This window comes from Cavia porcellus, unplaced genomic scaffold (assembly GCF_034190915.1).
Source record: "Cavia porcellus strain 051 isolate PalLab524CR breed Dunkin Hartley unplaced genomic scaffold, mCavPor4.1 scaffold_3, whole genome shotgun sequence".
NCBI lineage: Eukaryota > Metazoa > Chordata > Mammalia > Rodentia > Caviidae > Cavia > Cavia porcellus.
In genome coordinates, this window is record NW_026947486.1 from 22,427,843 (window position 1) to 22,453,604 (window position 25,762).

Below are 25,762 nucleotides of genomic sequence, written 5' to 3' on the forward strand. Positions count from 1 at the left end.
AAATAATGCCTGTAAAATCACTTAGATCAGAGTCAGTAATCCAGTAAATGTTCAATAAATGAAACCTATTATTTCTTCTTAATTTCAATTAAATATTGGAGATTTAAGGATGGAAGGAAAGGTAGGAGCCTTAATTTGGAGAATTTGTGATACCAGACATAAGTGTTTTGAACTTAAGATAACATAAAAGAGGTTTTAGTTGAGCAGTTAAATTTAACAAAAATAATTATTATTATTATTATTATTATTATTATCATTGTAATTTTGGTACCATGGATTGAACTCAAAACCTCGTACTTATAGGCAGGTGCTTGAGCTGCTGAGCTAAATATCCAGCCCCGAGCACTTAAATTTAAACCAGCATAAAGGCGGCACAGGCTTACAACTGAAGTGCTCTGGGAGACTGTAGGTAGGAAGATGGCAGTTGAGCCAAGCCTGGACAGTTTAGCAACTTAGTGAGATCATGTGTCAAATAAAAATTAAAGTGAGCTGGGAATAATCTCAGTGAAAAGACTCTGGGTTCAGTCTCCAGTGGTAGAGATTTTAAGTAACGGAGTAACAGGAAGGCTGGTGTTTGTTCATGGCAGGAGACACAGAAAAACCCAAACCACCACATACTGAAACAGGAGGCTGACTTGTGGGAGGATGCCTCCCATGCACAGAAGGGCTCTTGAACAGTCTAGTCAAGCAAATTTCCAGCATTATAAATAGTGCTCAGGAGTGGGTCAGGGTCAGTCTGCCAGGGTAGCCTACCTATAAAACTTCTTTCAATTTGTGTGTTGATTTAAAACAAATATTCTAGGAATGATATGGAGGAAAGATTTGTGCCAAGACACTGTTAGAAGGATAGAATCACAACAACCATTTTGGCAAAATGACCGTGCAGGAATTAGTAATAACGGAACATGAGGATACACTGCTTGGAAAGATCTCTGATCTAGAATATGACAGGGAAAAGGACTTCACAAAAAAACTAGTCCGCCCAGCTTCCTCACTGTACAGACACAGAAACTAAACTTCTCAAATAGAGGAAGTGACTTACAAGATAAATTAAAATGGGGTGAGCCTAGCAACAGGGAAGCCAGCCAGGAATTCAGACATAAAGTAATGAGGGTTCAGCAGGGAAAGAAAGTAGCAGAAATTGAAAGGAAGAGGGTGGATCTTTCTAAGAGTTATTTTGAAGGAAGAAAGACTGACAGGACATGGTGATTGACCAGATATGGGCATGAGTAAGCTGTGACTCCAAGATATTAATCTAGCTGAGTGGGAGGTAGAAAGCCAAGGACAGTATGTTTTGCAAGGGGAAGATAACAAGTTCTGTTTTAGAAAAATTGGGGTGTGAAGAAAAAAAGTTATTAAGTAGACATTGTATATCAGATAGTCGAAAAGGTTAACACTAGCGACTTAGGTGTCATGAGATTTCAACATATATAGATAGACAGGAGGGAAGGAGAGGGGAGGAGAGAGGAGGGGAAAAGAGAGAATAAGTAGGCAGTTGAACTCTGTGCCTTGAAATATAAAAACATGAGAGAGAGCAGGGGAGGCAGTTGATTCATAAAGGCACATGCAAAAACAATGAGAAATGGTGGAGAAACAAGACAGTTCAGTATCACAGGAGTCATCCTCACAGCAGGGCTTGGAGATCACCAAGTCAGAATGGAACTTTGGAAACAATGCCAATGACGAGCAATATTAAGAATTAATTAATTAAATATAATACAAGTATTAAAAGAACAGTTATGGGCCTCTGTATACTGACAAGGAAACATTTCTTGGATACATAAAATAGCAAGGTTCAAAATATCATTTTGGCACATGACCTTTTGTATAAGACACAAGGTAAGGAATCTATAGTCATACCAGGTGTGGTGGAAATATAGACTCTGGAAAGGAACAATAAAAACATATAAGCAGAGGTAGGGCAGTTAACTTGGTAGGTGAGGGACAAAGATGACAGAAAATTCTTCTCTATTGGCCTTTGCTTACTATGTGGCTTTGAAGCCTTATGAATAAATTGCCTGTTCATCAAATAATTAGAAAATCAAAATAACTGGAGAAAATGAGGCAAATGAGAGAGAAATGGCCAATAAATAGAGCTCTCAGTGAGACGTAGTGAAAGCCAGATTGCAGAAGATTAAGAAGATAGGGCAGTGAGTACATAGAGATACTGAACCCTATGTATAATGCATAGATCAGCATCTCTCTAGAAAGGTACACAAGAATTCGTAATACTAGCTGTCTCCAGGATGGTAACTCAGGTGGTTTAGGGTTGATGCAAGACTAGGATATTTATATATATTTTTAATTTTTCCCATGAATATTTATCACCTATCCCTATATAACAACTTAAATAAATTGTGTTAGGAAGAATAAAAGGGAGAGAGTGAGGAAAGAATGGAGTAAGAAAGAAAGCAATGTTTCATTTCAGATTTACTAGAAAAGACAGGCATGGTAAAAATAATAGACAGTCAGACCCAGAGTTTTGTTTACTGCTTGTTTCTTTCCCAGTTAAAAAAGCAACAGGAGCACTGGGAAGGCCAGACATCCTCAAAATCAGATAAACCAAATTCTGCTGTATTCCAGCTTTGCCAGTTACTGGTTGCATGAATTCTGGAAATTTATTTAGCCTCCTTAGCCTCCTTATCAGTATTTTAGACAAGAAAAGTAAAAAGTATCTCCTGTGCATTAAATTATTTTTCCTAAAAGGCTAATCTGTCTATCTATTTTTTTTTGAAAAAGGGTATCACTCTGTAGTTCAGTCTGGGCTTGAACTCACTGTGTAGCCCAGGTTGACCTCCACCTCACAGCAATCCTCTTACCTCAGCCTCTAGTTGCTGAGATTGCAGGGATACACCACCATTCCCAGTTAGTCTTTACTTTTAATAAGTTTCTTAAGAAAGCTTTGCAATAATTTGTCTGTGAGTTCCACCTTGTCCAATCGTATGACACAAAGAGCATGGCCTCATCCATGGTTAATAGTGGGATTAGAAAGGAATATGAGGTACCAAAAGGAGCTCTTTGAAGCAAAATTTCAAGATACAGTGTGTGACAAGTATAGGATTTGGGATCAGGTAGAGTTGGTGTCACAGCTCTAGTACTTCCTGTCCCTGTTATTTTGAGACATTAGTTTTTCTCTCTGACTCTCCCAGTTCTCATCTGTTAACACAGGAATGCTAACAATTAATTTACAGTAGTGATGAGAAGTTTATGCATGTAAAATTCCCAGAACATAAGGAGCATCTAATTAATGGTAACTTTGATCATTCCCAGCCTGGAGTTAATGCTCCTGGACACATGAAGACAGCAATCCCAATTTCCTACTGTGCATTTCCATTCCTTTGGCTTGTGAAGCAGCCTTCAAAACATTAAAGCTCATCACCCATCCCTTTGATTTTTCAAGCACCCATGAGGTCACCCAAAGAATCCCCTCCTGCTCTTTGAACGTTTAATTCCTTCTCAAATGATTTACTGGCTGCCTGGCCTCCAAATGACCATGCTAGTAGCCCTGCCCTTAGTGACCCTTTGAGAACAACATTACCCCTGATGGGATCTACCATTCCCACACTCACAGGACCACATTTTAGGGCAAAATTTTTAATATTGGAAGAATGCTAATGGAAACAGGGTGGTAAGCAAACTAATATTGTTTGTATCTTCCACCTGGGTACAAAGACTGAATCATCTCCTCTTTAATAAGATCTCAGGTTGATTCTACTCCCTTCAGACTTATATGATTCTGATAAGGACAGCACTTCCTGGGGTCTTTTTCCAGGCTTGTCCCAAAAGTTCATTCTAGTGAGTCAAAATCTCCAGCAATAGAATGAGCAGGAACAAAGAAAGTTCTGTCACAGCACAACTATGAATTTCAACACTGTGGATCTTAACCTGTTCCATTTAGTTCACTGATATAACCTAAATGACACCACAGAGACAGTTAGCCACCAATGAGGTCAGAACCCATTAGGAAGAAGAACAGAGGCAGTTCTTTTTGGCCCTTCTTGGCCTTCTCATTTTAGAGTAAAATAGGAATGGAATGTCATGGTCAAATAATGAGGACACTTAGGGCATTAGGTATAAATACCAGACAGTGACTCACCTCCAAGGCCAGTCAGACAGAACACGTTAGGGCTAGCTTAAGCAAAAGTGAAAACACACACACACACACACACACACACACAAGCAGATACACAGTCAATCACCTTAGCTAACACCATACAGCGGAAGCATTAAAATCTCTGAATTGGACACAAGGCTCACATTACACCCACCCTGGACACATAGCAACAAATCAGGCGGCTGTTGTTTAAAGAGACTCACAGCAGCACCACCCAGTGCCATGGGGAATGCCATAATCATCTGCCAGCAGGCCTCTCCCACATGCAGACACAGGAAACATAGCACACATACAGGAAACACAGCTCACACACAGGAGCTGCAACAGCCAGGCATCCAGGGGACACCTTCTTCCAATGCTATTATCCTTCTTCTTACCTTGGGATGTATCAGGAGTCTTTTTCAACTTTAATCCTTACCACTATTTTTCCTATGCACTGTGCCTTTAGCTCAAATGTAGGTGTCACTCAACACTTACTACACTTATTAGATATTCCACAGAAACTGGGGTCTTGGCTAGTATATCAAGAAGTTCAAGTCATATTCTTCTTCTAATTTGGGGTTGGGAGAAAAAAAAAAGTTACCAAAAGTACAAAATTTTGCTAGACTCTTCCTATGTAGCCTCTTAACCAGCAAAGCATTCTGGAGAGCCCCGTCTGTGCTCTGAGCTGAGGATCGTGAATACTAGAGCCAGATGTAGAATGGTCTATAACACCAGGCTAAAAATGTTTCAGCTCTATTCTATAGGCAGCAGGGAACCATTAAATACTTTTAAGGGGGAAGGGAATGATCAAAGGGAGGGAGGCAATTGAGGAGGCGATTACAGTAGTGTAGTTGTTCCAGAAAGCGGCTTAGTCCTGCCTATCCCAGCTCTTGCTGGAGCTTCCTTCAAAGCTGCCCTTTCCCATCTGAGCTTGCCATCTCAGAACTCATTACTATGGCTCTCCTTTGAGCTGGGAGAGATATCAATGACTTTTTTATTCTGAATGAGACGCCTAATGTTGTAATGAAGTTGAGTAAAGAAATTAAAGAAAAAGATGAAGCATTCTGTGAATCTCCCAGTCTAGATGGAAGGAAATCTGATGCATGATTTCCACTGCTGCAATAGTATCAGTTGGCTTGGTCCCAAGGGTCACAGTCTCCGTAAGATCCCAACAGCACAGGAGGGAGAGAGAGAGAGAGAGGAGAACTGCCAGCACAGGGAAAAGCCTGATTGTCACAGGCTTTTCTGGGGCCTATTCCAGATCACTGTTACTTATAGGCTTGAACTAGAGCTTACCCTAAAATTAGGGCAAAAAATCTAAGGGATACAGATGTAAAGGTCCCAGTTGGGTCCTGGCAGTGGGAATTAACTGTCTCTGATCCTTAATTCATTTGGCTTTTCTTGGTAGCTGGAAAGGAAAAGATGCAACTGAACACTAATGCGCCTGAGAAGGGCTAAGCGTCAAAACCTTTCTTAAGCAGATACAGTATCTGCAGAGCCTAGGCAGGTTTCAGAAGATTGCACATTTCTCCAGTCAAAGGCATGGGAAAGATATATTGAGTTTTTCACATTAAATGGAGGGAATTATCATTTTCCCACTCAGACACATACAGCAAGGTCAGGTCAGCAACCTGGCTCTTAGAAAGGTTACAGCAATCAGACAATCTTTTCACAAGAATTCTGCCAGCACCTAGGTATTCAAATCAAATTCAAATATAAGGTCCATTAACCTTAGCATGAAAACTACTTTTTCTTGGAGGTAGGGAATAAATGGAGATTGAATACCGTAGCATAATCAAGTGTGACAACATTCTAAATTTCAGTTCCTTACCTTGTAGCTAAGTAGGGAAAGGGAACACCATGCAACAGTAATAAAGTATCTGGAAAGCCAATTCAAGGAGGATAGGGAGGAGAGGAATGGACTAGTCCTTATGTTGGCAGGCCCATCTGTATACAAAGCTAGCCTTTCCAGGAAATTTCATGTAACTATAAAAGACAGCAGTGCCAGGGTTTGAGTCAAATAGTCATTCCAAATTTGTAAATGGCTCAATAATACAGCAATATTTTCCAGCCAGATTTACAACAAATAAATTCACAAAGTAAATCTGTATTTCTTCCCTATTTTTGTTTGATGAGTGTATCACCTGAAGCAAAGAAGTTACACTTGGAAGTTTTACAACACATTTTTAAAGCTCATATTAAAGAACCATTAGTACTGTAGAAATGCTAACATTAGTATTCACATATTACTAATACTATGCTGTGCAAAGAGTTTAAAACTTTTATCAATGAAAATGCAACACAGACTTGAAACTCCTGTGGTTTGAGGTTTGCCCCACTAAGACACAACATTGTGCTTTTCATACAGGGAAAACAATCTTGAAACATCTTGGCAAGCCCCAAACCATTTTAACATTTCAGTATGAAGTCTGGCACTTTGACAATTTCTTCTATTTTGTGTTTGTTTGATTGATTTTTCCACTTTCCCATCATCTGAAACCTCTGAGTTAAATAAAAAGAACTCCAGCCAGGGACGTCTAAGCTGACTAGGAATCCCCACAGCTTAGAGGTGATAGCAAGACAAACCTGTGGCCAAGAAAGTTTACTAAACAACAAAGCAAGCATGTTTCCCATATCTCTGAGGGCACAAGATTGTCTGGCAATTGACTAATTTCCACAACGATCAATAGATAGTAAATTGTGCCAACCATTTTGTTCCTAAAATAATGACTTATTTTAACTGATCAATGTTCTTAAGTAAACAAATACATACTCACCCACTTCTCCCTACCCCAATTGCCTATGGTACTTCTTAGCTTGATATTTCTACAGAGCTTCAGCCTCAAAGTCTAAAATTGAAATAAAATTGGTTCCCCTTCTAAATACCTATCATTACTCAAAGGCTTTCAGTTTAGAAATATGGGCATAATCCCTGATTCCTACCTCTTCAATTCAAATATATATATTTTTTCATTAACATCTGGTAACTCACTAATGTATAACTAGTCAATACATTGCAAAGAAGACTGACTCTTTCAAACTGTCCCTTCCTATCTATTGCCCTGTTTAGTTTTTTCCTTGTGCAAGAATTTATGTGACTGGTATTGTGATAGGTATTTTTAATATGTTAATTCTCAAGACAACAAAAATGTCTACCTACTTCCAATCTGCATCCATTTTATCACAATATTCTGGGTTTTCCTGAATACCTGGCTTAAATCCATTCACTGTCGTATTCTGTTACTTCACAACAGTCAGTAGATTTCCACTGGTTCACTTATTAATCCAGCCACACAATGTCCACATGACATTGAGTAAGTTACCTAATCTCCTTATGCTTCAACTTCCTCACCTATAAGGTGGAGTTAATAAATTAGTATGTATTAAATTAGAAAAAAATGCTAGTCCAGGGTATGCACTTAAAAATTATTTGACAGGAAACAAATAATAGTGACATCTATGGAGCTCTGTACTGCTTTCATGGACCACAGAAAGATACTTAGCTCCTAGGACAGACACTCAATAGTACTTAATTAGTTAATAAATGAATAAATGAATGAACAACTCATGACCTGCCTTTATGTTATCATATACTTCACTGTGGAAGAATAAACTGGTTTCAGACTCCCATCTGTATCTTTAGTATATTGAGTTTATAATAACAGGAATTAACACTCTCATCCTTCCTCACTCTATACCTAAATTCCATGTATCCTTCAAGGCTCAGCTCCAATTCTTCTCCCTTGTCTCATGAAGCTTCAAATCACATCAACCCATAATGTAATCTCTGCCCACTGCATAAAGTTTGCTGTTTCTTATCTCATGGTGGTAGCACTCACAGCTTTTGGTTCCCTGGACTTGTAATAAATGTCAGTCTTCAATAAATCTGTCATCTCTTTGAGAATCCAGGGAATAGGTCTTCTGTGGTAGTAATTTCTTGAATTCTCTAGTTTAGGAATAGGTACTTTACAAAGTGCTCATCTGGTCTATCAGTCTGGCTGACTTATTGATTGACAATTTAATTGATTAAAACAGCCCAACTTGGTAAACTTTCAAAATGCTAACTATTAGGACATTAGTCAGAAATTTTGTCAGGCCTTCCCAGCTCTGGGAGCTGTAGACATCACACTGTCTTCCATACATCAAACACTGATTTGTTAACTTGAAATACTTCATTTTCAAAATTCAACATCCTCTTAAGAGAATTTCTGTTTAATAAGGAAGGGATACTTTGTATTTCTCTCTTAACTCACATACATCCCTACTATTCACAAGACTAAATATTCATCCTGCCTATTAGACATTTACATGTTTTATTATTTTCATTTCTCAAATAAGTAACAAAGAGGGAAATGACTTTTCCGAAGTCACACAGATAATGAGTGGCAGAATTAAAATTTAACTTTAGGTCTTGTGAGAGCTGAAGATATAGGTCAGTGGAAGAGTGCTTACCTACCATGATGAGACTCTGGGTTTGATTCCCAGCAAAACCAAAAACAAAAATATCCTGATTCTTCTAAATCCTAGCTCATTCCTCTTACTATGATTTGAGATTTAAAACAAACCACAAACACTCCTTTGACCCTCAGCCTTGAGGGGCAAGTATTTATTAATAATATTTCCAGTGTTTTCATGCAATTTCATTTCTCTCATTCCTCTTTTCTTTCTCTCCCAACTAACTTTTCTTCCTCTTTCCCCAACCTGTGTAAACGTGGTATTATCAAAAGCCCTGGAAATTTGAGTCAGACAGAAGAAAACTGGAGGTACCCCAAGAGGCTATTTCAGTGATACAGCAAATAAAAGGCTGTAGGTTTTATTCCCAGCACTGTGAATAAATAAATAAATAAATAAATAAATAAATAAATAAATAAATAAAATTTGAATGCCAGCTTTCCTTTTTGTGTATGAATTAGCATCTGTCAGTTAACATCTTTTGAGTCTCAAACCTCTCATCTGTACAATGGGGCATCAATATGTACCTTGAACAGTCGTTGTAAATATTAAATGTGAATACATATAAAAATTCCTAGAAGTAGCAATATTTACCATAGAGGAGATTCATCATCTTTCTGATATCACCCTATCTGGGATTTGACCACTCTTTGGTTTTAAGAGGTTGCTGAGATCCAATCCGGACTACATGACCTGCACCCAGTGAAGATTTGAAAGTATAAAGATCATTGCCTGATTCATCTTTCAGTCTACTGTTTTGGTCTTTCTTGATTGTCAATCAAAACTAAGAAAGTCCCAAAGTTTCACTTAATTCCTCTAAAAAATATGAGAATTGGGTCTGATACTGCCTTCCAGGCTCCAAGGTGCCATCATTCACTCCCAGTCATTGATGAGATGCCGTCACAAGGTGCCCACCTGTAGAAGTTTGTAGGAGACTTTTACTTAAATCAAACACAAACCAAAAAAAAAAAAATGGAAAACAGAAAGACAGCCCAACAAAGAGAAGGCTTTAGCTTGTCATCCTCTCATAAGGAAAGATGAGGTTGCAGCCATGCAGCTCCTACCCCTTTCTAGAGTAACTAGTCAAACCAGCTTTTCTTTTAGGTCTACCTCATCTCACTTCCAACAAGCTCCTTCAGGAGAAAAATCAGTTTCTATTAGACCATGAAAGGTAGTATAGAGCCATTGAAAATTCCCCTGCCAGAGGCTCAGGAAGAAGGAAGACCATGCAGTTAAGAATCTGTTGAGCGACATCCGGGTGGGGACCCACAAATACCAAAAAGGTCTGTTTCTCCATAGGTTTAACCCTTGATCCTGTCAAATGAGTTCCACCTCTTGCATTCCTCATAGATGTAACATTAAAAGGTTCAAGTGAAAGTTAACAGACCATGCCACCCCTGAGAACACATCAGGAAACAGCCACTTCTGGGATGATAGGACACAGCAATGTGGAGAAAAGCAATGATGGCACTACAAGACTGCCTACTATCAGTTGCACTTTAGCTCCCACCGCCTAGACAAGTGAAGATCATGAAGCCCTCAGCAACCCATCAGGAAAGCAGAAATTTTCCTCATGGAGAATCTCTGAAAAACGGAAGTGTAAAAGAGGTGAAAGAACAAGCCAAGGTTACTCAGCAAACTGTGAGGTGACAAAGGTTCTGTCTTTCTCAGGAAAGAGACAGATACAGTATGAAAATTTTTCTTTTTGAAGCTGCTGTGATTTTTTGTTTTCACACGTAGCAACCTCAACTTCTGTGAGCTTCTCTCACCCACCCACTGGAAGCATGTCTGGGCCAAGAGGGACAAATCTGGTATGCAGAAGGGCCCACTGTGATCAAAGGAAAAAAAAAGTTGAGTTTTAGATGGAAGACTGAGTAGTCAATGAATGAACAAAGAGGCAATGGTACTTGAGAAAAACTATCCAAATTGTAGGCCTCAAGCAACTGGAGATGATGGGTGGGGGCTGGGGAGCAAAGAGTGGACCTGACAGAAGGACAGCCTACATGCAGGCAAGATGTGTCTCTGTTACTTCACAATGGTACTTGTCCTTTGACATGGCACACTCACAGACTCACACTGAAAGAGAAGAATGTGGAACTGAAGTCAAAGGCAAAAGACTAAAGTTCACATAGTGCACATCCAGGATGGCTCTGTGCCCAAATAAACATGTCAGTGTGATGTAAGGAAGAACACATCATCCTTCATAACACTAATGCATGAGACAATCTTTACACTGGGTCTATTTATACTTGATGGGGCATAGGGTTTTCAGGGTAGAAATTTCTATCCCATCCCAGTCCTTGGAATATAATATTGAGTCAGGAAAAAAATAGTTTCCTAACTTATTCATTAATGACTAATTGAAGTCTGTGGAAAGGGAGTAATTCAGGGAGTGTGAAGACATAAAATATTTGGCTCCACAGAAATTAAATGAAAGGGATCTTGGTACCAATCTTACCAGTACAAAAGAGTCATTTTCTGATTACAAGAAAACTGTCAGGTCAACCTGCAGTACAGTTCCCAGGAGAAATATAGCCATATACATATATGGTCCCAGCATTAAAGGCATGGATGGGAGAAGAAATTACAAATTATGCATGATGGTGCACTTTGTAATCCCAGCTTCTCAAGAGATCAAGCCGAGAAGATTTCAAGATTGGGGCCAGCATGGACAACTAGCAAGACCCTGTCTCAACATAAAAAATACTTAAAAGAGTGGGGTATAACTCAGTGCTCCTTGAGTTCAGTGGGGGAGAGGGGCCTGGTACACCCATATCGACATTTGTTTCTACTAATTTATGAATGGACTTTCTCCAAGAATACTTTCTGTTAATAAGCATCTTGGGAGTTCTGAATATCATTTCTTGTAGACAAAATGTTACAAATGATGGTTATTACTGACACAGGTGGGGAGACTGAATCTCAAACCTATAACAAACAGCTGAAATTCTGGGGCCGTAAGCCTAGAAAAGCAGGATAAGAGGACATAAGCTTTGCTTTTAGTACCCCATGGGCTATCCTAAGACAGAAAAAGCACCCTTTTCTGTCTTGTCCCAGGGGATAAGGCTTGCACTGATGGATGACAGGTAGAGGGAGAATGAGTATAGCTTCACATAAAGAAAAGCTGCCCGCAGCCAAGACTTCCCAACAATACAATGGACAAGCATAGAAGGGAGTTCCACATGCCCATTAGAGGACAAGCTAAGGAACACTACACTGGAAGTTTCTGAAATGATCTGGAATTCAGTGAGTTCCAAAAAGTTTTTCCTACTCTGAAATTTGGGGTTCTAGGTCTCCACCCAAAACAGTACTAGTCTTGCAGGATTAAGCTGTGTGTCCTTGGATATTTGGGTGTGTGGTAGAGAAAAACAGCCCTTCCATACAATTTCTGCTATTCTTCACTAACTTCTCATTGATAGGTCAACATTTTTTCCTCCTGGATCAATGAAGCCTAACTATAAAAACCATGACGATCCTTCCAGATGATATCATGACTACTGATCTCAAGTCTGACTGATTCTTTTTTTAAAGAAATTCCTGGGGAAGGGGTTGGAAAATGAAAGAGGGAAAATCACTTTAATTAAAAAAAAAAAAAAAAAACAGTGTTCAATGGTCTTCCAGCTGGCGTTGAACTGCTTTCTTTGCCTATTTTTGTTTTGGGGGAAACTTCACAATAGTATTGGCCTTTTTTCATGTCAGAGAGCATATTTGTGAATCTCAACAGAGAATCAGGTGTGTTATATAGGACAGTATGACAGGGCCTAAAGCAGTATGCACCCAAAGGATTAGCCAAGTTTTACCAAACATATCACCGACTCTTCTTGCTCTGTCTCACCTCAGCTACTAGGAAAACCAAGGCAGGAGGATTGATGAGAGTTTGAGGACAGCCTGAGCAACTTAGTGAAACCCTGTCTCAAAAAAATTTTAAAAAGGTGGAAGTGAAGTTCAGCAATCCCTGAGTTCAATCTCTAGTACAAAATGAACAAACAAACACAGAACAAAATTTCATCCACATTTACTACCAGTTACAAGATAACCTCAGCCTATTTGGATCCTCTTGAAGTCTTAAAGGCCTCTTTGCATGCTTCTAAAAAATGAGCAGAGTGCTAAAAATGGGCAGAGTGGGAATCCAGAGAAGGGCTTAAAAACACTTTAAAGATCTTGACCACCAGTGTCCTAGACTAAAAGTAGCAAACAGGATTAGGATTTCCCAACTCATTCTCACATAATCTTTGATAACGATGTGGCAAGTGCTTACTCTTAGCAAACAGAAACTTGGATCTGGAGAGAGTAAAATGATATAGCAACATCACAGTGTACCATGAGGTGGGAGATGAAGCTTCTTTCTCCTCCTGGCTACTCTGCTACTTCACTCTACTTTGTTCCATGGCAGTAACTAGCACCCACCTGCTTCGCTACGCAAGATAAAATTTTTTTTAAAATGGGCTGATGATTTAGCTCAGTGGCATTAGAACCTGCCTAGCAAGCATGAAGTTGTGAGTTTGATCCCTGGTACCAATAAATAAGTAATTAAAATAAAATCAAACAAAAGTGCTCAGTGTGGTAGTGTACACCTATAATCCCGGCAATCTGTAGGCTGAGACAAGAGAATAGTTGCAAATCTGAGGCCAGACTGAGCTACACAGCAAGTCCCTATTTAAAACAAACAACAACAACAACAAAAAAAAAAAAAAAAAAAAAAAAAAAAGAAAAACCCGGAAAAAGAAAACAAAGATGCACACAAAAATGGGCCAGAAAAAGGTCAAAACATTTAGGTTGAGAATGTCTTCTGCTCATTACAGTTTTCATACTTCTCCTTTGCCTGCATCCCCACACTCATCTCCACCTTTCCTCTTTTCTTTATCCTCAGTCACTCTCGGGGCACATTTCCAAGAACTTTAAAGGAATTCAGACTACAATACAACTTGTAACTCAGTCAGTCAGTCTGTTTCTCTCTCACAAATTTCACAGGAGCATACTGCCTGAATCTCAGAGTGCTAAGAGATCCGATATGGTGGAGTATTATTGGTACCAAAGCCTTGAAAATTTATACATTCCAAGCAGGGTGTGGAGGCACACACCTATAATGACAGCACTTGGGAGGCTGAAGCAGGAGGATCATCTCAAATTCGAGGACATCTTGGGCTGCACAGTAAATTCAAGGCCAACCTGAACTACATAGCAAAAAAAAAAAAAAAAAAACCTCCATTCACACCCAAAGAGGAACTTTTTCCAAAGCAGGGTGTCAACTTCATGAATAACTTTCAACACTATAGAAAAAGATCCCTTGGTAGCAACAGAAACACATCTGATTACAAGACAATACCGATTTCACCCAGATAGACCTCCTGGCCTGATAAGGTAATATAAGATACTAACCAAAGGAACTGATAATGCCAGAGCCATGGGCCCAATCCTCAGTGGGTCAAGCTTCTTTTATTTGTTATCAGGAAGTCACCAGGAACACAACAAATGGAAAAATCATAAAGTATCCTTTAGAGTCCAGGATTTTTAACATTTTCTCTTTCTTTGCCACTTGACTGTCAGGAGACTACACAAATCTCTATAAATCAGTCATCTGAATTCCCCACATGTATGTAAATCATAGGAGCCAACAGAAATAAATGATTTCCCCAACTGATCATTTCCTGATGCAAAAGTTCTCCTATGACAAATATGAGCTACACTTCTACACTACATGCTTTCTTCTACCAGCCAACTTTACTCAAATTCCCCCATTCCTCCAATGTCTCCACCTTTTCCACCACATACCTCCAAGCAGGTATGGCACACCATCCTAGATCCATATAACTTTTGTTTTGTTCCCAGACACCAAAGTAGATTGATGCCATTCTCCACCATGGTTTTTGCATTTTCTGTCTCTACCTGATTCAAGTTATTAGAAGTCATGGAAAGTGTTCTCTCTTCCACCTTGATCCCAGACTCCCACTTCTGCCTTCACGTGCTGTGGACCACAGGCTGGCAGGGAAAGTATGCCTGAAGTGAGAGGCATGTAAAACTGCAAAAACACCCAAAAATCACTGTCCTGTGTCCCACACAATCTGTAACACCACAAGAAGATTTAAGAAGCTTTCACAGTCATGAAAACATGGAGTTGAAGAGTGCCATTGATTCAAAGAATGGTAGACCTAGGGGAGCCACTGCATCCTAGACTTGCTATTGCATTAGTTTCTCAACAGCTTTCCCTGATGCCTCACAATAGGAGGTTATTGAAATAAGGGATAGAGAAGTTCACTTTAAACAGTAACACTGTATGCAAATGAAACAAGTCACATTCCTCACTTAGCAACATTTCTGAGGAAAAAGTGAGAAAGCTAGCATAAGGGACTGGCCACTAGACTGTCATGGTGTCATTTAAAAGCCACCTATTTGAACAACACATTTAGCTCTGAGAATGCCTAGGCTAAGGAAGTCAAGTGGGGAATACAAGATTATGGAATTAAGGAAGGACAGAGCAAAGAACCCAAGTTTTGTCAGCCCATCCAATTAAAATTCTATTCCTTTCTGCCACATCCCCAACACTATATGCAAATTAAGTAAACTACTTTCAGGAAGAAAGTTATATTGTTCTGAAGTTTCTAAAAGGAAACTAAGGTAGAGTAATAAAAAGAGAGTTAATGAAATATGCCAGAATGTGACTCATCAAGAAAAAAATATAGACAAACATTGCACTGAACAAATAGTTTACCTGTTTAGATATGAGAGCTAACTCATTTATAGATGGATTTACTTGTAAAGGAGCTAGGTTATTGGGAAGAATGGGAGGACTGATTTTGCCCCTTGCATATCCAAATGCATGGAGTAATGAGTCTTCATATAATAAGTGTCAATTGTATATTCCATAGAAAGGGAATCATTAAAAGGCACCCTGCATCTCAACACAGGAGGCACTTCCTCAACAGCTTGGCCAAAGAAACCTCATCTGTCTTCAAATAATCCCCCAGCCAAACCACAAATTGCTGGCTGCACCAGACTGAGTAACACCGCCTGTCATGCTCCTGCAGACTCACAAAATACCCTGGACCACAACAGCAAGCACTCTCTGGGTACTTTTCAGATTTGGTGAGCCCTGAGTAGAAGGGAAAATGAACCTCTCTGAGGCAAGTTGTCTAAGCCCACTGTGCAAATTGGGCAGGGAGTGTGAGGAGGACAAGAAGGGGAGGAACTACCAGACTATGGAGGGCTGCATATCCCATTGTGACCTTGGTGGAAAGAGAACCGAGGGGAGGAGTTTGATTAGAACAAATTCCTGAAAGGGTTTTTCCAGAGTGTTTCTCTTTAAAAAAAATTTTTTTATTGCTCCAGACAATGGTGGAGAGACAGTGCCTTAGAGAGTGTGGTAGTAGATGACAAAGGCATCTCAGGTTGGTCCCAAATACAAGGCAAGTGTGAGTGTTGAGGTGCTGCATGAAGGTCTGGGCTGGCATAAGAAGGCTAAAGAACTCAGTCCTTCTCTTCCCCAAAATGTTGCCTCAACATTCCTCAGGTCACTGAAGCTGCTAGATACCCAACCAGGAAGGTGATACTCCAGGTTTGCCCCAAGGCCAAAAAGAATCCCATAAGTTACCAGTTACCAGCAGCTGCAATGCATTGTAGAAACAGCGCTATTACGAGTTGGGTATATGTGACTGTGCATAGCGGTGGGAGGGGGGTCATAACTGCTGAGAGGAGGAACATTAGAAAGCCCAAAAGAGGGCAGAGTGCATTTGCTCTGTGCTGAGAAAGCACATCCTGACCATGCATGCACATCTCAAGTGCAGTTTGAGGGGTCTGGTTGGGGGCGGGGAGGGGGGGCTATTTGAGTATTTAACAGAAACAAGACCGACAGTGGGATCAAGTTCCTCACGTTCCTTCCCTGGGCAATCTGGAGCCTCAAGGTGAGTCCTTCTACAAGCCACTCTGCAAGTCACTCTTGCCAGGAGCAGCCCCAGCTGTCCCTGCCCTCAGCCCTCCCCAGAGCTGCTCTAGCTTTGGGATTGCAGAGCACTCCAGAGCCACTCTCCCCTGTCCTCCTTTGCATCTTGGCTTCCAGCAGTTCACAGCCTCCTCAACAAACAAACCCTGGCGGCGGCAGAGGCAGCTCCTCCAGCACAGTCGTGCTGCATGGCGCACAAGTTTCCTCCACACTTCTCAATGAGCAGGAAATCTCGCTGGCCCGGTGTTGAGGCGGCGGCAATGGGAGCAGGCAAAGGCCAAGTAAACCGGCTGCAGCCACAGCCCAAGAGCTGAATGGATGTGCGCGCCTCTGGCTGTGGGAAATGAGGCTGAGGAGCCAGCCACCAACGCCCTCGCCTCTGTTCCCACACCGGACCCCAACCCTGCAACCTGCCCTGGCAGGACAGCCAGAGAGCTCCCAGAGAGGAACACAGCTGCACCGCCTACGTCCCCAGCCCCTCACTGTCCGCCCGGGCGCAGCGGCCTGGAGGAGAAGCCCCCGACTGCCGCCACTCCCTCCAGTCCTCCCAACAGAGGGGAGTAGTCTCCCCGAGGTGGGGGAACAAGGGCGGCCCCAGAGTCCTCGGGAGTGCCTGCTCTCCAGGCTCCAGCCGGGCCAGCCGTGCTCTTGTCTGCGCTCCAGCAGCCCTCGGGGGCTGTCTGCAGCTGGACTGGTGCAAGAGCCCTCCGCGCTGCTCCTGTCCCTCCGGGGGCTTTCAGCCCCAGCTGGAGCCGAGTTTCAAACTGCTCTGAGGGGTGCGAGGCCCCCGTCCTGCCTCAGCCTGCGCACAGCTCGTCCATTCAAAGTCAGGCGCCCTGAGCAGAGCCTCCAGGTCTTACCTTAGACACTGTGAGCGGCTCGCAGTGTTCCAGACCTCCCTTAAGGGTGAAGCCCCAGGGCGCCCCCCCTTGCAGCTGCACCGGGACGTACTGGAAGGACCCAGGCCGGTTCTCCATCCTGGGCTCCGCTCTGGCGCCGCCGGGCTCCTTCTCTGCGGGGGCTACGTTGCCTCCGCCCCCAGCGGCTCCACCACCATCGCCCTCCAGTGCTACGCCTCCCGCACCGCCCTGCTCCGCCTCCTCTCCGGACTGGAGACGCTCGGGCAGCGAGCGAGCCCAAGGAGGAAATGACACGGTGCTGGAGAAGGGGGGAGAGACGGGGGAAGGAGAAGGGGAAAAAAGAAAGAAAGAGAAAGAAAGAAAAAGGAGCAGAGGCGGAGGGACGGCGCTTTATGGACTAGAAATGAGAGCGATGGGGAGGGGCAGGCACTGGGACCGCGCCTAAGGGATCTCTGAGGAGTAGGAGCAGGGCAAGGCCTCACATCAATTGTTACATTGTTTCATTCAAGCAGGCCCCCTCTTTGGTCCTCCTCTCTGCTGCAGAGTTCCCCGCCCCTGCAGCCTGCAGAGGCACGGGGAGGTTAAAGTCGTTAGTGTGGATGGCCCGCGTGGCTGAGTGGGCTGAAACGCTGGTTTCCTGATTAGCCTGTTGATGTTTCTCTGACTGCCTTTTTCTTCCCAGGTCCCAAGAACCCACTCCCGGGAGGGTTGCAAGGCTGCTAATTTGTAGACTTGGTGTGCCTGGAGGGGTGAAAGTCAAGGAAGCAGGACCGGGAACACAGAGGGGCTGTGTGTGTAGGCCTCTGTGTATAAGCACTAGGTGTGTGGGGTCATTTAGGAAATGTTGCCCCGGAGCATAGAGTAAATCAAGGAGCACTTGGACGATGCCCCCTGCACAGGCAGGGCTACACCCTGGCTCAAGCTGGAGTCTGTGGGGAGCACTGTGCTTGTGTGTGTGTGTTCCAGTCATCTGGAGCTCTTGCCCTTGCCCCACTGAGATGATCACGCCAGGGATCCGCAAACTTTGGGACTAGCGGCATTGTCTCTCAACGAACCAACAGGAGAGCTTTTGTCCACCGATAGGCTTTTCAGTTAATAATGCTGTGCCTTTGTGAAGAATCAGCTTTTAGACAGGGTCCGAAGCATGGCTGTTCAGGCTTGAGCCTCCTGTTACTCAGATGGGCTTTGAAAACAGCCAACCATATAACCAAAGAACAGTTCTGACAAGAGAATTTGTGACTCAAGGGTGGTGAGTTTTAAAGGTCTCACAGGGGAAGGGAAAGTGTGGACAACTCAGTTGTGACTCAACGGGACTTTCTCCCTCTGACTTGCTCAGTGTCTGCCTTCTTGGTTCTTGTGCAGCTTCTTCCTCAGGTCAGTGAACACACCACGGCGCCTTCCTTCCAGAGCCAGCTCTCTGCAACCAGGGTTTCCACTCCTGCTTCCAGTTCCCCACCTCTTGCTGCCTGTTCTACACTTTGCCACTGGCCCAGGTCACCCCATCAACCTTTTCTCCTCAGCCCCCCGGGCTGCTACATAACATGAGCCTGGCTTCACTTTTCTTTAATAAAATGGTAGCGCAGAGGTTTGTGGCTGCCTTCCTTCGATTTTTCTTGCAGTCCTTAGAGAAGATTCACATGGGAAACTGCCCTCCCTCCATCTTTTTCATGTTTAGACAGAAAATATCACGTTGATTATGCTTGTTGTTTTGCTTTTTCCTTACTAGAAAGCAGAAAGTTTGAGAAAATGGCAGCTCAAGTTGTTGACTCTTTGTTATTGTTGTTGTTTACTTTCAATGCTGAGGATGCACCCCAATGCCTGATGCATGTGCTCTACCACTGAACAACACTCCATCCGCTACCCCTTCCTTGTGGCTGCCTTTAATTTTCATTGTTTTGGTCTAGGAATTGAAACAGTCTTTTGATTCTTAACCGTGTGTCAACCTATGAGATAACATTCTTTTGCTCTGCCTCATTTTGAAATTAAGCTTTATTTTCCCCCCTGGGAAAAGATCTCTGATTGAGATTCAAAAGGACTCGGCTTATTGAAATCTGTAAAGTTCAGCTTATAGGATATTTAGTTACCTGTCAAGAACTCCTAGAATTATGTGCCTAGACTAGAGGAAGGAGATTTTTAATCAAGAACACAGATCTGAGCCCTGGTGTTGTCAGTAACTAGGTTGGTGACCTTGGGCAAATAACTGAGTTAACTTGGAGATGTCCTTTCTTCTGTAGACTTTGGCTAATAAGCTCTGGCTTTCCTATCTCCACAGCCTGTTGAGAGTCTGAGACGTACTAATAAATACAAAAACACTTTGATAATTAAAAAGTAAAAATCCTCAAAAACTTACTATGAAGTCAGGCACTGAACTATCTTTTGTTTTCTTTTTATTTTCAGTGCCAGGAATGGAACCCAGGGCCTCAGATATGATTGGCAAGGGCTCTACCACTGAGCTTCATACCTCCTGAACTAGGCCTTTAAATTATATCATTTCAGGCCTTTTCCCCTAGTACTGTTATACTGCACAGGTTCTTTTTCTTTATCATTGCAGAAGAATATAAATCACCTAGCCCCTTATGCAAATACAAGTAACAGACATTTTGTAAATAGGGTGACAATATTGTCTTGCTTCTCTACTGATGAATATCACTGTTGCTAGAAAGCACCTCAACTTTGTTGGAAGGATAACTAGATGAAGAATGATAGAGTAGTGGAAAGAACTAGAGATACCTAGATTCTAAACTGATCCTGCAATTATTGAGCTGTGTGTGTTAAGCAAGTCATTCCTTCCCTTCAGTTTTCTAAAGTCATTGAGCTACTTTTTTCCTTAAGTTCCTCTGTAGTTTGAAAACTATGTGATACTTCCAGACAAATGTCTCAACATAACATACGTGTGAAGAAATGTGGATATTGGAGACAAACCAAGTGTGAATCAAGCAGTAGAGAATAGCTAGCTGATATCTCTGTCTCTGTCTCTGTCTCTGTCTCTTGGGTCTCTCTCTCTCTCTCTCTCTTTCTCTTTATCTTCTTCTATCCCTCCCTCTCACGCACACAAAGCGTAAAGTATGTCAAATTATCTGCATGGAAACTGGAAATTCCAGGACTCAGGTAGAAATAACAAACTATACATCAATGAAGAAATGAAATGATGTTTGGTCAACTTAATTGGAATAAAATATGTCTAGAAAGATGATTTGATGGTGAGGAAGTTAAATCACCAATAGATTATTCTATTGATGAGCCGTAGCTGACAGGGCTATTAGGAAGTGGGCCTATTTGGAACACGTAAGACTCTTGGGGCATGACCTTGAAGACTATGTCTTTTCTCAGACCCTTCCTCTTTTCTGTGCTTGTTAGCCACAAGTAGATTAGCAGCCGTCCTCCACTATGCCCTTCTGTCATGATATTTCTGCCTTGGCATTAGTCAAATAGGGGTAAAAACCTCTGAAGATCTGAGCCAGAGGAAACCTTTCTTCCTAAGCCGTTTTTTTCAGACATCTGTTTACACTGATGAAAATCTGACTAACAGTGATGGTGATCCAGAATACATATTTCAGGTATAATTGAAACAATTTGAAGAAAATAATCTCTCCTGGGGGGACTGGAATGAGAAGAGGAGGGAACTATAGGAAGAATACTGGATTACACTAATATTTAAAATATTATGTTAATATTTAAAAATCAAGAAAAATAATAAAGACCTCAAAAGCAGCTGCGAGAGGAGGTGGGCAAAAGGCCAACCTGCCGAAACAGGAGAAAAATGAATTATCAGAGTGCATACTCCCATCTCATTTTTTTTTTTTTTGATACTGGAAATCCATGCCTTGCCAAACAGGGGCTGTGCCACTGAACTTTAATCCCTGGCCCTCCTATCCTATTTAAAGTGTCCTCTTAGTAATATTTTCTTCATTAAAAATCTATTGATCTGTTCACCTCCTTGGGAAGAAGATTGAAATAACAGTACTCCATACTTGGTTAAAAAGTCCTATTGTAAGGTCAAATTTGAATAGCTTTCCTCATTTTAATAACTCTATCTCTCTAAGGAATCAAGTACGCTTTTGAGATTAATAATGGTATGCACTCTCTTCTGAAAAGGCTAAATGTAGGCCTGAGGTTGTAGTTCAGTGGTAGAGCACTTACATATTATCCTAGAGATGCTACATTCCATTACCAGCACTACAAAAGAAAGAAAAGAAAAGAAGAGGTCTATACATAATCTCCCAATGTTTTGGCTGAGACTTATGGACCCTAATTTACAATTATTGCTTTTATAGAAGGCAAGGTATGTTCTTTTTTGTTGCAAAGATATATATCATGGAATATATCATTAGAATATATTTTAAAGGTGCAATATATGTTATTAACTATGTATACATTTTTGTGCAGCATACATCTAAAATGTCCCACCTTGCATGACTGAAACTCTACAAACTCTACATTCGTTGAACAGCAACCTTTCATTTGACCTTTCCTGAGCCTCTGGAACCATGATTCTGCTTTCTGCTTCTATGAATTTGTCTCTTTCAATACCTCACATAAATGGTATCATGTAGTGTTTTTCCTGTCGATAGATATTACTAAATCTGTTTTCCATGTGAGGAGTCTGGTCTGTGAAGCAGCAGAATCAGAATTTGAAGGCAGGGAGGCTGGCAAATCATTCTGTGGTAATGTTATTAATCAGATCTCTGACTTACTCTTCTCTTTTGTAGGTGATGGATGGAGTTGAAGTCCTTTATTTTGCATTCTTCATGTTTCCATTTTGGAAAACTTCTTTTATTTCCTTGATATGTCTCTTCTCCCTCATTGTGGTGCAAGGAGGTATGGGGAGTTGCTTTTTAGGAAGCCTATTGTGGCCACCCTTCTCTTCTCATCTCCCAATACAGATTTTAAAAGAAATAAACTGATATTTTAAACTCCTATTTCACATCTTCCTGTGTCTATCAATTCATTCTGAAGTTTGGGAAAGAGATGGGCATCATTACTCACCATTGTACCTAAATATACCTGTGTAACACATTTCTATGCAGGCTGGAGGCCCATATGTCTGTATATTATATACTGAGTATCTATATGGGTCTATTTCTGACTTCACCTCTGACTGCTTAGCTGCCTCCCGTGTGTGTACATTTCTATAACAGGAGATATGCGTGCATGTTAGGCTCAAGCTCATACGATCCTAAGAATGATTGTTCTGAGCATCTGTGGGAGAAAGAGGGAAAGAGAGTGAAAGCATAGTCCTTGAACTTGAATTTGAGGACAACCATCCCATAATTTTAAGGACTTTCACCCTTCTCCTCTAGAATCAAGCCCTGCCTGGAAAAACTGCTCAGGTCCATTTCTTTTCCTTAAGTTTCACTTTAGATCCACAAACTTCTTTCTTCCCATCTGTGTGCTAGTGGTGTCAGAGAAGTAGAGCAGTCACTATTTCAGAATCCTGTTGTGTGCTGGCTCTAAGATTGTTTACAGATGGCTTACAGACCAGAGAGCTCTCATTTTTCTTGGGAAAATTATGATATCCAAGAGAAATCTTAGATATTCATGTAGTAAGAGATACTATGAAATTATGATAGTAAGAGAAATCTTACATGCATTTTCTGTTTTTTAATCTTGTCTCTTGTATCATATACTTATCTAATACTTGCTGCATGTTATCAAGTTGTCTTAATTTCATCACTTTTTGGGAAAAATTAAAGAGAGTCAGAATTAGAGTTACCATGTTACATATGAAATCAAAGGAAGGCTAGGTTCATTTCTTAGCTAATAATCCCTCCAACATTCCTTGGAATTGTAAATGTTGTTGAGGCCAACTATTCCTAGCAGTGTAGGCTCTTAGGCAAAAGGGGACCCAGACCATGTTTTTAGTGAAACAAATCTTGTTAGAAGTAATATCAAAAGTTTTCATTTTTATAAGTATTCATTTTTACTTGTTTACTTAATTTGTGCAGTGTTGAGGATGGAACCCAGGGCCTTGAACATCTTAGATGAGCTTTCTACTGCTGAGCTGCCTCCCCAGCCCCCAAAATGCTAATTTTGCATATTATCCATTTGATTTATCAGACTATTCTACTTGGATTTCCAGGGTTCCTGTTTATCTCTTTCTTCATTTACTTCACCCTGCCCAACAATTAACCTAACTCTTCTGGATATTTCTCACAGGAGAGAGATCTGAGACAATGATAATTTTCAGTAGAGAGGCAAAATAGAGTCTATCTGTGCAGATATTATTCATACACACATTACATGAAAATAACAGCAAGCTTCTCCTTCCCAACTGCCTTTGTCTCTGACAGTTGTAGCAGGTAGGACTGAGAGTGTGACAAGGTACAATTCTAAGTAAAGTGTCCTACTAAGATGTGCTTATTTAATTCTTGAGAATTTTGACCAGGGTTAGGGAAAGATCTATAGTGAACACTAGATGACAAAATACTACAACCTGGACACTTGTTAGTTAAATAAATTATTATAAATATATACAGTTGAAGAAATGTCAAGTTTATGTATCTCCTTAGATATCTTTATGAAGAGTGCATCTATTGCTATAGTATCCTTTTTGGGTCATTCCATGCTGCTTTTATCCATTTATAGCAATAACAATTGCCTCATGGATCTCAAGAGTCATAGCTTAGTACTGGATTTGAGACTATAGATTAAGAGTCTGTTCATCCTTCTAAAGAAATCCTTCTAAGAAATCTAGAAAATCAGTCTTTCTTTCCCTCTCCCTCTCCCTCTCCCTCTCTCTCTCTCTGTAAGGGGCTGCCATCTGCAGTGGTTGTACTCTAGAGAAGGTTTGTCAGAGTAGGTGTTGACTTGTTTGTGTTCTAAAGCAGCACTAGTGTCAGCTCAATTGGAAACTCTCAATTTGCACTTGGGGAAATCATTCACCTCTTACAAGCTCAACTGAGCTGTGATATGTGTCTGCCTTAGTTAGCTGTATCTATAGCAATTAGTCAGTAGAATTTATATTTATATTTGAGAGTGCCTAGCTCGTATGAGTCTGGCTGCTTCAGGTGCTAAAAGAATACGTTCCTGAATCCTAAAAGAATTGTCAGGTATTTCTTAGTAGAACAATTCCTTGATATTCTAATATGTAAATACATTATTTACATTGTACTTTTCCCATTGACTTAGAGATACCTTAAATCCTCAGTTTTTTCTCTTACTACCACCAACATTTATACAAACATGAAGCCTTATCACATTTAGTGGTAAATTGGTTCTCAAATTCATTACTGTCTCTTCATGTTCATAGACAACCCATAATTTCTCCCTTAGACTATTAGAGCAGCTTTCTAACCAGGTTCTTGCAGTTCTGATCAGGGCTTCTCATATATTCACCACTGGATACTCTATATCCAGGTTGCTCTTTCTAAAGCACAAATAAAAACAAAGTATATGTCACTCTCTTTGCAATTTTTTTGCAATAGTTCTCCATTGCTTACTGAATAAAAACTTATATCCCTTGACTAAAACTCTTCTTAGGTGAATCCTTTCTATGTAGTCAGCACTCATCTCCCTATCCTGTCTCAAACTAAGCACACATATATACACACACATGCACACATCTTTCTAAAAATATGAAATTATAGACAATTCTCACAAGCATGAACTATCTTCATATAGCTCTAGGACTTTCTGAAAAATATAGTGTTGAGTATTGAATCCAGGATCTTAAGCATGCTAGGCAAATGCTTTACTGAAGAGCTATATTCCCAGATCTGGACCTTTTTACAAACTGTTCTTTCTGCCTGGAATGCCCTTCACTTCATTCTTACTTGTCTGATAAATTTTTACTCTTTCTTCAAATCAGCACACAGTGCACACATACAGAAAAACTTACTTGACCTTCTTAAGCAGCCTAAGGCCATTCTTTCCTGATCGTCCAACTGCCCACTTAATATTTCTTCACTGTGACCCTGCTCATTCTACTCTAATTGTCTCTTTCCCTGGGCTGGATATTCCTTGAGGCGGAAGCATTTCTCATTCTACAATAAGTTTCCCAGTGTCCAAGATAGGATTTGGACAGTTATTGTATAAGCACCACAAGAATATGTAACTGCGAATGTGGAAAAGCAAAAAATATTTTAGTTAAATGAGAAGAAACATTTTGAATTTGATATATCTTTTAATCATTTTGTGGAAGGTGACAATTGCTTCACTAGAAGCAGCCACCAAATAAGACACCCCAAAAAGTCTCCTCTAGTGACTCAGAATTCAACAAAGGATTCTAAGACTGACCAAACTCTAGACCTAAGAAACTTTCTATATTGATGTTATTTACTCGTACATACTAATGAAGAACTAATAACAAGAAGAGAAAAAATATAAACATTTGGCTGGGTTGTAGGTAAAGTATACTCTCTAATCTTTTTAAAAATAGTTTTGCAATTTAATGCTTTTAAACTTAACTCTGGGGGGGGG

The 25,762-nt window shown here is 40.9% G+C and overlaps 1 protein-coding gene across 1 annotated transcript in view; it reads right to left on the minus strand.

The window, feature by feature from the left end:
- Positions 1–17,584, minus strand: part of Shroom4 (shroom family member 4) — a 266,758-nt gene extending 249,174 nt beyond the window's left edge. The window contains exon 1 of the mRNA XM_003461976.5: positions 17,345–17,584. Coding sequence (XP_003462024.2) covers positions 17,345–17,461 — 117 coding nt within the window. The 5' untranslated portion in view covers positions 17,462–17,584. The remainder of the gene's footprint in view (positions 1–17,344) is intronic.
- Positions 17,585–25,762: the final 8,178 nt, after the last annotated feature.